Source organism: Haliotis cracherodii, unplaced genomic scaffold, assembly GCF_022045235.1.
Source record: "Haliotis cracherodii isolate W230 unplaced genomic scaffold, xgHalCrac1.p SCAF_1, whole genome shotgun sequence".
NCBI classification, from domain to species: domain Eukaryota; kingdom Metazoa; phylum Mollusca; class Gastropoda; order Lepetellida; family Haliotidae; genus Haliotis; species Haliotis cracherodii.
In genome coordinates, this window is record NW_027266264.1 from 39,881,427 (window position 1) to 39,895,626 (window position 14,200).

Genomic DNA, 14,200 nt, shown 5'->3' on the forward strand with positions numbered 1-14,200 from the left:
CTTAGAACTCTGTTTCATACCTAATGATAGATATAAGTGGAGATTTCTGTAGTGAACTATATATTTTGTCTTATCCATCAAATTTGGTACGAGTTTTTCTACGTTAGCTAACCTAGTATTACCCATCAAGGAGTGTTGATATTCCGACATTCAATCTTTATTAACCATTCTTTCGGGAGCTAGCGGATAACTGTTATGGTCTTTGTGCAACTCTTTTGGATATTCCAAGTCAACTTCTAGTATGTACCCTTTATCAGAATCTGTGGGGATATCATTCACATCGACCCACTCAAAACCACCCGTGGGTAAAGGTTGACTCGTAGCCCATCCATACAAATTGTTGGCGTTGAGATATAATATGTGCATGTCGGGTTTACTCGGATCATATCCTTCCACTAATTTATTATTAGCATTAGAATACCTTTTAGCCGCCATCGATATACCACCTCTTAATCCTTTCTCAATAAACAAGTGCATATCGTAATCGGTGAGTAGTTTTAGTTCTACACCGGTCTTCTTCAACAGTGCATCCCACGATAGTCTGGGACTGGAATAGTACCATGCCGGGTCCAAGCCGTATTGTTTTAAACATGTCTTTCTAAATATCTCGAATATACTGGAGAGTAACAGTACATCGGTTTTTATGTACAGATCGTGATAATCACCTAAATTCTTACAACCTAATTTATCCCACACCTTCAGAGCGTGTTCATAGTCGGCATCGGCTATTTTAGATTGTTAAGTTACTATAGAATTATTCAAGGGGTGGTAATTTAGTTTCGTCGAATCTAGACCCATCATCCATATATTTGTAAAGATAGCTTTCCCATCCTTGTCCTTATAATGTATAGTTTTAGCCAACGAGAATGATATGTATTTTTCCATATTATTAGGAATGCATGTTAAGCCGCCGTCAGTCTTTGAGATAGCTTGCATGATGAGATGTGAATCGTATCCTCTAAGGTTGTGAAACACAACGAGGATGGGTATTGTTTGAGAATTCATTTTTAGTTTCAAGTTACACTCGTTATGCGCGGCTCCCCGATAATTACCCATGACGTGGCAATGATCTCTTACGGAATCCCCATCCAGGGGTTTATTACAAACGTGACAACTCGTTGACTTCTTATAGGCCCTCCAATCATCCCTCGTCATACGCATGGGTTTCTTACGCGATAAATTTTCCCTGATTATTCTCTCTTCATTTTGTAGATATTCTAGGAACTTTCCAGCTGCATCGGGACCTTGTAAATCACGAGGGTGGTGTTTGTTTTTCCCATCATACCTTACAACTTATATCAAAACCCACAAGGAATAAGTTCTTGAGTTTTGTACGTCGTATTGTGTTTGGTATTTTCTATCAGTTTGATAAGTTCTTCGAAGTCAGCGTAGATTATGTAAGGTACTGGCATTTGATTTCAATAATGTTCAAATTTTAATATATTTTTTCCCTCTTTAGGCATATCGATCCTGATAGCAGTCTGTCCAACACCTCTGCAGTCTTTTTTAAGCGCTTCTAACAGATCTTGTCTGCTGTACCCATGCAGGCATCTTTCACAGAAATATTTCTTTCACGTATGTTTTGGTTGATCGGATAATAATCTGCTTAAACTCTTTATCCACGTATAATGATATTTACCATCTTTTTCGATCAGAAATGAATTGATTCTGGGAATATGTTCTGGAGCGGAGCTTTATCCAGTGTACAACAATTCCTTTAGAAGAATGTACGAAAACATTTATAGTTTAATTATTTTGCTTTTCCGCCTTATCAATTTGTGAGATTGGTGTTGGTTCGTCTATACCATCAAGGTTTAGTCCGTCATTTTGGGGATAGCTAGAGGGTCTATTTGCAATTTTAGAATCTGCGGGGAACAATGCAGATCTTATCATTCTGAAACACACATCACCTTTATTATTTACATTAATTATGGCTTTTTTCTTTTTATAATGCGAGGGTCAATCTATATAAGATCCGCCTTTGAAAGGCATATAATTTGCCATATCTAAATACAAACTATCAATTTTATCCACACCCCAACCCGAACCTCTGTTAGTCCAACGTTCTAAAGTTTCTTGTATCCGTTGAATTGATGCATCTAATGATGCGCTCATAGTATCAGATTCGGTTATAACTTCTGCTGGTATTTTATACTATTTAACCTTTAGCCTGCTGAATTATTTTCACACTTCTTACCCCTGCCTGCTGGATTAATTTTAGCATAAGGCGCTATAAAGAGGGTGATTGATTTAAACAGTCGGTGCCTCATTAAACAAGGGCCAACTGAAGAAATATTTTGCACATTTATTCCTGATATGAAACTACACAGTACTTTTTAAAAATATCCCTATGTTTTCAATCATACCAAGGTTAAGACCAAAGCGAACACAAAATTTGTAGATTTTCTTGAACTTACCTGAATTGCGTTATTGAAGGTGGTTTGCATTTCATGCTAGGAACCTTTTAATATCGTAACATATGTGCAAATTGATTTCAATAATCATATCTCCGATATCTTAATTTTTTTTAGCAAAAATTTGTGTTTTTTTATCGGCAAATAACAGCATGATGGTAAATTATGAACCATTACAGTAAATTTATTATCTAAACGTCAAACAGAAAAATAACTTAATTTTCGAGGTCATCATGTCGGTTGCAGAATTACGAACATTCGGGTTAATCTGACGTGTCATGTTAAAAAATTTGCAGGAAACAATTAATGACTTATAAATATTCACTAATCCTAATTTCAAGCCTTTTGGTTGAATATTTACGATATACAATAATAAACATCCCATGATGCTAGCAGACGTGCTAAAATCAAACATGGCGCGCTTCGCCCAACCTCCGCATAACTTATTGCTATTTTAATATCAACAAAGTTTACATTGCCTTTATATATATAACTTGGCGAAAGTTGACGATCTTTTTAATCAAAGAATGTTATATTCGCCATATTACGATTAATATGACGAGCGAGAAATGAAAATTAAGATCGTGAATTCTGACAGCACTATTTCAATAAGTGCAAAGGTCACCTGATGTTATGTCACAGACGGGTAGTTTGCTTTTTCGTAACAAAACAATTACAGTAAATTTTGAAATAGTTCGCCTATCACATACAGCAAAAACATAAGTCGATACACAGTATTAGTAATCACAACTAACATGAAATAAAAATGTGACTTTGACATTATATTTTGCGTATTAGTTAAAGGGGCACTGATCTAACGCAATTCCCCGGGACTGGTTGTTGCCTTTGTTATTGTTTTTTTCCCAGTGAGTACCCGGATGTAGAGCAGAAATCTAGACTAGCTCGCGACCTCTTCGTAAGCGCATTAGTCACTTTTATGGATACCGGTAGTAATAAGAGCGTATGGTCACATTGATCAACAAATTGAAATACAGTTTTCGAGATAATAAGGAAATGTAGGTATCTTTGTGGGTAGCATCGGTAATGGTGACGAAGTCAATTGCTTGGTAATTTTGCGATTTTCGTTTACACTATTTTGACTTGCAACACAAAGTAAATATTTCACCTGACCATTGCTGTTTTTATAGTGTGTATATTTTTTTACTGTCAAAATGTGTAACATATTTATTAAACGTCTAAATATTCAGTTATTTTACAAAGTGACTGAAAAACATTTCCATCTGTATTATCATGATAACGAATTCCAAACATTTTGATGTTTAATGTCATCACCAAGAGACTGAAAATGTTACGTTGAAAAATACATTTCTATGTTGTTTGGCTACTAATCCTACATAATAATCTGTTGTGATGTTTGTAGGCCCTTTTGATCGTCTTAATCAAGCTGGACAGATTTTTAAGTCAAAATGACTGAAATATTTACACATTTTATAAATTGCCTGAGAGAATCACATTTTACAAATTGACGGTGATATATACACGCTTACAAAGGAAAAGACTGTGAAAACAACGTCTATCGCGCATTGAAGAATTTCCCAACCAAGACGTAGAGAAACAAGAAAGAATCGGTTCAAATGAAGGAAAGCAAAATGCAAATACCATAATTACAACTTACCAAATTTATGTGTATAAATTTTAGGCAGCTTCCTTATTCGAGGAATGTATCCGTGAATATCCACACAAAGGAATAATATCCCACTCGTCTGCAGCTATACAAAATAACTTATTCGATGTCACGTGTCTCTGTAACTATCGAATATTCTAAAAGATATATATCGTTTCGGGATATTATAACCTGTGTTCGTTTCTCAACTGATCACTTGGATTGTTTCAACTGTTTCACATAGGTGTCAAGTCTCAAGGGTCGGCTGAGAAAGGCCACGTGACAACTATTTTCATTACGTCCATGGTTCCTAAAAAATCCATTGAGTTTGATAACAATGAGCAACCAATCAACGTATTATCAGTTAACCCTTTGAACAAAGTATGTTGTTTTTATATCGGCACTTAACGCCATGATATGAGTGTATTCCCTTTGTTTTAGTAAACCTAGACATGTAAACACTCACTTTTGACATATCCACTGTGCAAGATAACAGTGATAAATCAATCAACATATTTTCTGTTAATCCTTTGATGACTAGGAACAATTCGTTGATTTACAACAAAAAAAGTAAATCAACTGATCATTCATCTCTTGCCGGGCTGCCACGTGCATATTACATAACGCATATTTCAGCTCACTTCAAACCTGGATTTAGATTGAATAATTACCCCAGACACAATAAATGCCAAATGAGAACCTTTGTCAGGTAATCTTAGTGGTGCTACCACTAATTGTACCTGTAATAAATTCATTAACTGAGCATCAAGTGAATGACGACAAATACACAAGTGTAGGGTTATACGAGAAAACGTGGATGACAACAAGGGAGTAGTAATCGTATTATCGACACAATCCGAAATCCGAAAATGCTTTCACTGCATGGATACTTTTCTCAGTATCTGGGGGTATTTCCAAATGACGACTTCCGATGAGCTCCACCGTTCTTTTTGTCTGTTTGTTCAGGCTGAATAAATTGATTAACATGCGCCCTTTGTCGAATCTTTATAGATCACAGTTAACCAATCAGTGTTTATGCAAAAATGCGTAAAACAAATATTGCCTCCAGCCTCCAAGTTTAGTTAGCTGTCCTTGCAGACAGTAGTCCAGTCTCTGGTCACGCTCAGTTGCGTTGCGTATCATCCGGGTACTCACGGGGAAAAAACAATAACAAAGGCAACAACCAGTCCGGGGAATGGCGTTAGATCAGTGCCCCTTTAATCCGTTTGACCTTGCATGCTCCCATGACCTGGAAAGGATAGACGATAAATCAACACGTCACATGCAAGTTTCTCGGTATCTTTTATTTGAACTTATGTTGATATTTAAGAATTACCATTCAATGTTACGGTGAATATAAATGGCAGACATGATTCTTATTTCTGCGATGTACACGCTGATAAGTTTCAATCAACAAGTGTATCCCACGTAATACGTCTATGGATATCGTCGATCAGCAAGATCACCATCTACAACAGGTGCGCGAAAATGGGCTTGACAAAACGTGTTTCAAAATAACATCCTCGCGTTGCTGAATATGATAGAGTATATATAAGCAATAAAATGCTAGGTACATATTTTCAGTGTTAGTTCCACATTACATTTGGGATAATTTTCCTTTCGGAAATACATTCATAGATTCTAGCATGATTTTAGAACAGTTTCACGAGGGATTTCTAAATTTATTCCAAAAATATGAAGACCACCATGATTGCGTATTGATGATAGATTTGTAATTGTTTAATTATTTACAGCTGTTTACAGGTTGTTAAATTTTAAGTTACGGTATATTTAGTAGTTATTCTTTTCCACAATGATTGTGTGTGTGGACAGTAAATATTGGTCCTTGCATCAGCACAGTGTTACTTCAATTATTATCTTGAGTTTAATCATATTTTTTCAACAGTTATTATCTCTCACTCTGAAAATCAACTATGTGAATAAATAACTCTCTGATGTCATCATTTTAATTTTAGTATTCCATGAATAATGAATAAATCAGATCCTCAACATATACATACTAAACTCATATGGACATTAATCTTGTGCATTAAGTGGTTTGTTTGCAAATAAAACAATTCTGAAACATAATTTAATAGGAATATGATACATTAATTACAGTAACAGTACTTGTAACAGTACATGACATTTTTGTTTGTTTAATCACAAGAACCATGGTGGCACATAAGCTGGTACGTTAGCCATATGAAAATGCTATCTCAGTCTTCTGGATGGAATGAAAAGAAACGCGCCTGTGTACATGTTTACCCTTGCCAGATGTATTTTTTTCCACTCAGCCAATCCAATACTTTTGTTCACCTTATGTGGTCTATTTTATACATACAGGTACTGCTTCCAACCTGTTTTTCCTTTGTATGCAATCACAGTATCAACTTCCTCAGTTCCCCTGTTATCATGAAAAGAATTATAAAGGAAAGTCATATTTTCATTCAAAAACATAACTGTCTTTCCTTGAATACTCTTTGTCTAAGTACCAGAAATGTCAGTGTCATAAAAAAAAATTAAAAAATGATTGTCATAAGGACTTTTCTTAGATAGACCTAAGTCAAACCATGTGACAAATTAGGTAGAATTATAACTTTATAAGCCCTCATTTCTGAGGTGTCCATATTTTTCACATTTTTATATATTTTTAGGACAAAATGTGACCCGTGTAGATCTGCCTGTTTTGTTATGTAAAACAAATTCTTGTCTTAAAATGAGAAAAGGAAACATTCAGACGATTTTTTTTTATCCCATTGATTCGCGAAAACCAGTGGAAATGTACAGTGGTGACTTTTGTACCCAAAATTTCTAGTGATTTGGTACCCAAATGGGTATGTGATTTTGTAAATCTACCTAGAATTATTTCAAAGATATACATTAATTTTGGTGTCTTGAACTTAAAGGGGAAGTGTACACGCAAAAATCACTTTCTTTCTTTTTCTAAACAAAAAGCAATTTTAGAATTAGTTAGTATCTGTGTTTGAAAATATACACTCATTTTTTTCACAGTGAAAGTAGGAAGCTCACAATAGTGTGAAAGTGATATGCCGTTATGAGGCCTTCGTTTTACGAGCGAAATAGGCCTGAGTTATCCCCCTTAGATTATGACGTAATTGGTGCCAATTCAACTGGGTCCCTGTCTATTCTCAACGCAAAAGATATCAAGGACCAGTTTGCGGTAAAACAACATGGTCTACGACACACTCGGGCGCAGGGTGACTCAGCATAACACAATTCTGGCTGGCATCTGAGATGCTAGAATCACAAAACTGTACCTACACCACGTGCAGCGGCTCTAACAAAGCATGATGACGTCATAATGTTTATCAATTGGCACCAATGACGTCATATTGCAAGGGGCATAAGCCATGGTGTTTTTGTTATGGAAATAGAACACTTGGTAAATGTGAAAAATATAAATCGTTTTAGTGCAAAAAATATGTTAATTAAATATGATGTTTTTATATTTTTGTCTATGACACTTCTATGTTAAACACTTTTAATGTGGAAAAAGTACAAGAAAAAATGGTTCATTTCCGTGTGAACTTGCCCTTTAACATAGTATCACTTTCCTATCAAAACAATACATTCTAACTTAGGTTTAACCAACTGTTAAGTTGGCCTCTTCTTCAGTGACAAGACGTCAGTTTTCTCTCAAAACTAAACAATCAATTTCATGGATCACTGTCATAATCATATCATGAACTTGATGAAATATTTTATTATGTGTTCTGTTCATCTACATGAAAACATAAATATAATTAAAGATCAATTGTCTTATTTTCTTAGGTACAAATTCACAAAGTATTTTGGGTACAATTTAATTTGTTTTGGGTACAAAATCACATATAGGAGCCTAGAATCTCTATATATTTACACTACCTCCATACAGTCGTCGTGTACCAAAATGTTAATCGGTTCAGAGGAAGGGAGGTTCTCAGAAAGTTTACAACAACATCTTTAATATTTTAAATTGTTCTTTTTGTAATGTTAGACCAATAACAATATTATGTTATTATTATTATGGCACATCAATGCGTTATATCGCTCTCCGCTGCGTTCGTTTTCAGAAAATATTTTTAAATTAAAATCATCGAGCATGAAATCCATTACAGTTTCGGAATTAGACTTACACATTTGTTGGCGACAATCACGAAGATATATGAAACAAATAGGAGTGAAGACTGCTCTCCAGATATATATATAGTAAAGAGTTGACGAAAAATAGTAAATTATGTATTTTCTTTTGAATTTGAACCTATTTCGGAATTTCTTTATGATAGCTTACCAACTTTTGCATATTTTGCTTCCATGTGTCACATGCGGTAGGTGCCTCCGGTTTCAGAAATGATAGCTAAAATTGCAAGTATTTTGACTATTTCTCGTAAACTGCATTATTTTGCTATTGAATGGTTTACCTAGAATGTATATCAGTTCAGATTTTGCGTATCATCCAATATTTGTCATTTTTCGCAGTGTTTGTTGACTTTGTTCCACTCAACAAATCGCGGGTTAGGCCACGCTCAAACGTGTCACTGACGTTTGTCGGCTTGTCAATGTGTCCGAAAGTTTATCAAACGAAATCATTTGAAAATTCTTTAAAAATGATTTTTTTTTTACAAAGATTTATAGATGCGTGTCAATAATTCTTGAAAATTAAGTTAGATGTAACAAAATGATTGTAATAGTCTAAAGGCGATAACTATGCATGTGGAGATGTTTGTTTACCGCCGTTGCCATGATCGTACAAGTTCCATCCAATCGATGATGTTACGATTCAGATTGTTTTTGTTTACAATTAGTGACACCGAAAGTAGATAATTTTAAGAAATTAAGGAACATGAGTGTTTTCCTTTCGTCAGCAAACAAAAAATTATGATCGAATAGGAAAAATGATGAAATTATAAAGAAAATAATGGAGTGCATGCCGCTGAACATGAAGTGCCAAAAGACAACAATGGCCGTTAGGAACGGATGTCGCTGGTGTTCTGTGTAATCTGCCAATCTTGTCGAGGTGTGGTGACCCTAGGACGACCGCTCCGAGGAAGGTCATCTGTGGTCTGTGTAGCATTGTATTGATGCAGGAGACGGTAAATTGTGGTTATGTTAACGTTGAAATGACGGGCAACATCTTGGACAGACTCTCCAGCTTCCAAACATCCGACAGCCTTGTTTCTCTGAATTTGAGTTAGGCGCGGCATTGTTGACCAAGGAGTGGTAGGTCAAAGAATCGGCAACAATTTTATACCCACTACCACTATTTTGCGAGAAATAGGTGCATGATACCCACATATTCATTGAAATGGTGCGTTTTGGCGATTCGTTTTTTATGTTGCGTTTTTACTCAGGGCTTCCAAAATGCAACCAAAAATATTGATAACACCTCAAATGAATCTCGGTCTCTACAATGAAATAGGGCTAGCCATTCAGTCTGCTCTCTGAGATCTTTCAGGACAGAGTTGTATTTTTGAGTAAAGGGGCCATTACACCAAAAGGCGCTCCTTCTGCGTCCTAAAATTTGACTAGAGCGCAGTGGGGTCGCCATACTCAAGAAAACTCTCTTTTGGTGTAATCGCTCCATGACCGTTCTGCCTTCCTTCTGCGACTAAATATGTTACTTTTGTCAATGTCACTGCGTTCCCTGAACGACCTAGGCGTTCACTGTGCAATATCTCTGCGCCTCCTCTGCGTTCCCTCTGCCTCCCCTCTGCCTCCTTATAGCAACTAACTACCGCGCTGCCACCCCTCTACGACCAATGGCGATCGCTCAACGACCTTTCAGCGATGCCTCTGCCTCCTAGGAGATCGCCGAACGACCATTCAGCGATGCTTCTGCCTTCTTTGCGACAGCTGAACATCATGACTATAAAAGGCTCATCTGCAGCCGATTTTTGTCAGCTCCTGGTGATACAACTAGTGATGGACAACCAGCGCTTGAAAATTGCTATCATACAAGGTCATCAAGCACTGTTGTTACACCAAATGAGTATTGGTATAATGGAAGATAAACTGAACAGACGAAGAAGGAAAATGAGAACCTGGTGGGTTCACCCATGGTTGACGCATCAAAGAAGGTTCCAATTCGGACATTATAGCCAATTGTTGCACGAGCTACGTTTGGAGGACGAAGGTTCATTTTTCAATTACCTTAGAATGGAACCAAGAATGTTTGATGAAATACTTCAAAGAGTAAGCCCAAGAATATTAAGACAAAATACTAATTACAGAGAAAGTTTGGACCCTGGTGTGACTGTGACTCTCTGATACCTTGCTACAGGAGACAAGTATCCTTCGCTACAATACCAGTATCGTGTATCACGTAGCACTATCACTGTGTTTGTACCTGAGGTTTGTAGAGCAATCCGGAAGAGTACAAGAACGAAGTTGTCCAATGTCCAAGAAACCCCAATGAATGGAAGACAGTTGCAGATGACTTAAGAACCGATGGAATGTACCTCATGTATGTGGTGCTATTGATGGAAAACATGTGACCTTGCGATGTCCCCCAAACACATGAAGCATGTATTACAATTGCAAAGGATTCTTTTCTATTGTGCTCCTTGCGTTGGTGGATGCTAACTACAAATTTCTATGGTGTGATGTTGGCGGGTTTGGTTCGATGTCAGATTCCCAGATATTTAATGAATCTGAATTGAAGGAATGTCTTGAAGACGTTACAATCAATTTTCCAGTTTCGGAGCCTCTGTCACATGATGACATGGATATTCCATTCTTCATTCTAAGCGATGACGCATTTGCTCTTAGGACATACATGATAAAACCTTACTCTACAAGAGGACTGACTAAAGAGCAGTGTATCTTCAATTACCGCATTTCTCGTGGTAGAGAATGCTTTCGGCATTTTAGCTCAGTGTTTTCAAAAATTCCTCACAACAATGCAGCTGTTACCAAAATTTGTACAGGATGTTGTAGAAGCATGCATCTGTCTGCACAATTTAATGCGCACGAGATATCCAGCTCTACCAAATGCAGTACTTGATACAGAGGATGAGAATCATAACCTTATTCCTGGAAACTGGCGACAGCTAGTAAACATGTGTGATGTCGATCAAGTAGTCGGACCAAACTGTGCAACACGAGCAGGAAAACAACAACGAGAGTATCTCAAGTTGTATTTTAACAGTGCAGCTGGATCTGTACCTTGGCAGGAACGCATGATTTGAACATTTATGTGACACTTGGCATGGAGTTAATCATACTTAACTGATAAATTTGAAATTGGTAGCATTTTGTACATTTGGAAACGGTTGTTATTGTCTTTATTTATTATTTATTTTCTCTGAGTTACCAATATATTAATTCATTTGTTGTTTTTAATGTTATTAAACAAATTATTAAAACAAATGTGTTGGGAATGCTTAAATTAATTTTATAACAAATGAAACATACTCTTAGAATAAGAAGATCGCACAGGGATCGCCGAGGACGTACAGGAGTCGTTATGGTCGGCGAATAAAGGCAGAGAGGTCGCAGAGAGGATGCAGAGAGAAGGCACAAGGTAAACAGGATTACATCACAGATTCATATGAAGACCATTTAGCGACCTCTATGCGTTCTCTCTGCGGCCATGGCGATGCCTCTGCCTCCTTTCTACGTTCCCTCTGCCTCCGTTCTGCCTCCCTTGAGCAACTTACATCGACAGCGATCTCACTGCGACTGTTTTAAGCAGGTTCAAAACTTTTCAGCGACAGTGGCGCTCTTGGCGATGGCTGAGCGTTCCTTCTGCCTCCCTTGTGCGACCGTTCTGCGACCCCTCTGCCCTCAACGCCGACCTGGCAAAACTTAAGAACGCAGAACGGTCGCAGAAAGGTCGCCATCTGGTGTAATGGGGGTATAAGCACCCAAACACTATGCTCCATATGTCAACCAGAGCATGCTAAATATGAAAGCATATCTTTCTTTTTGGTAAGTTCTTTACTCGCACTGCAGTCGTTTATTATGAAAAGGGTTGATTCTCCTTTGAATTTTTGGTGACATATTCATAAACAGTCTTGTAAATGATCGCCCAGATCAACTTTGTACAACCCGGGATCATTCATTACCCAATCTCTCGATAGGTATGTCTTATTAACGTTTATAGTCGGGCACAGAATAATAATATGGTCGAAAACATCCCGATCATGACTTTGTAAAATATCTAGAATAAAAGCTGTTTTTCCGCAGCACGTTTGCTCGCAGATGATAGCACAGTGCGGTTCTTTAAGTAAAAGATTATTAATAGATCGCTTACAAGAATCTTCCATTCTGTATATTAAGTTGCGCGTCCATAATCACATACAAATATATGTTTAATTTACCAGCCGTTTTAAAAAGATTTGTTATCTGTATAGTAACACCCTCACTGGCATTTTCTATTCCCCGCCCACTACCGTATCATCATCTGTGGTTCGCATGTCGAGCCATAGTGCATACTTCGTGATAAGGAATTCAGCCATTGATACATCCCCGAGAGACAGATATTTCACGACCGCGTAAACTTCTGGGCTTTGTTTTATAGAAGGGAGATTTTTAATCTCATCCCACTGTTGATATGCTCGCATGCCTTGACTATATAGTTGATGAGGCACGCCCACGATAGTCAATTCTACTTTTGTAATCTTGGGGATGTAGAACTCGGTATCTCTTCGCTTCAGAAGGGTCCTCGAAAAACATTAAAGTACCCTTCAACGCTCTCGCGGGGACGTTTAGATTGATATTCCATGTTGTATCTCTTTTGTTCCTGGTGATCTTTCAGTGTCGAAGCACACGATCATACAAAATTTCTTAACTTCCGGTATACTGGTTACGAATTTGTCTGGCTAATTCAGGATCTGTTATCATATCATACTCCAGTGAGATATTGTCCATAGAATAGCTACCCATTTCACCATCAGCAAGTTTGATTACTTTGCCGTAGTCATTAATAGTAAGTTCGTATTCTAACCCATTCCCATAGGGATGCTTGATAAAAGAGCATGTTTTCCCGTTCTTTAGCCGTTCTCTAGAGATCCATGTAACAGAAGTATACATCGCTATCGTCAATACTCAAAACTTCATAACCGCTAATTTTAATCGCAATTTTCATAACAATCGCACGACCTATGTTCTGAACGAGCTCTCTGTTAGCGTCAGTAGAAGTCAAATTAATTGTAAATGATAGTTGGGCAGTTCCTGGAACTAACACATCATGAGCTCCGAGAGTAGGAAAGCGAAACAGAAGTGTTTGATTCTGATCAATGGTACTCAGGTTATTAGTTATAGTTACAGACTGACGAATTGCTTTGACCCCCCTAATGGATCCCGAAGTCTACGTTGTGGATTTAACTTGTGTCCGTATTGCGAAGTCATTGTTATATTGAAATTATGTAACCTTATGTTTAACATAAAAATGGATGATTTTAATCTAGATAGCTTTGATAACCCGAGTACAATCGAAGAGGGTACTGATGAAACCAGCTTTGGTGGCATGAATCTCAATGATGAACTTTTGCAACCAGCCGTTAATGATTATTACAATGCCTCAAAAGAAGACAAAAAAATATGTTACTCCTATTGGTCCTGAATTTTCCAAATTTATGATAGATAGTAAAGGAATTTTGCGACTGCGTGGCTCTCCGGATATTGATCTTATGAATTCTCGTACTCGTAAGCCCCTAGCCTTGTCTACGATAGCCAGAAAACATGGCATCAACATTATTCGTAATGAATTAGGTTTTGTAGACTACTCACAAGAAAAACTTCCTGCAAAGACTACTAAGACGTCGCATTGCTGAAAGATTGCGTAATTTCGAAGACGAAAGATCAGCCCGCCTCGAAGCTGCTTCGAGTAATAGAAAGGCACTTTGTTCCCAAATCAGTCGAATTCGAGAAACTATCAATCAAGTCCTCAACGATGATACTACAGTGGCCGATAAAGTTAAAACATTGTTCAGAGAACAGGGGATAACTATTGCCAGTATTTTAACCGCATTGGGATTTATTATATCGACTTTGACTCTCGCGTTAACCGGTGGTGGTGGACCACCCACACCACCCACGTCAAATGGTGTAAAAGAGTGGATAAAAAAGCATTTAAAGGCATTAGAAGCACTGGGAAAGCTCACTGGGAAAGCAGTGTCTGCACTTCATAGCAATTGCCAGGCTGTTGTACTTATCC

The 14,200-nt window shown here is 37.3% G+C and overlaps 1 protein-coding gene and 1 pseudogene across 2 annotated transcripts in view; one reads left to right on the forward strand and one right to left on the reverse strand.

Annotated features, from left to right (window-relative positions):
- Positions 1-14,200, reverse strand: part of LOC139477877 (leucine-rich repeat-containing protein 61-like) — a 136,935-nt gene that overhangs the window by 34,583 nt on the left and 88,152 nt on the right. The window contains exon 8 of one of the 2 annotated variants that reach the window (XM_071260317.1): positions 5,031-5,287. The exons of the other annotated variant lie outside the window; for it this stretch is intronic. Within the exon in view, the coding sequence (XP_071116418.1) occupies positions 5,256-5,287 (32 nt within the window). The 3' untranslated portion in view covers positions 5,031-5,255. Of the gene's footprint in view, positions 1-5,030; positions 5,288-14,200 lie in introns of those variants that run through there. 2 annotated transcript variants of the gene reach the window in all.
- Positions 9,019-11,891, forward strand: LOC139470764 (putative nuclease HARBI1; annotated as a pseudogene).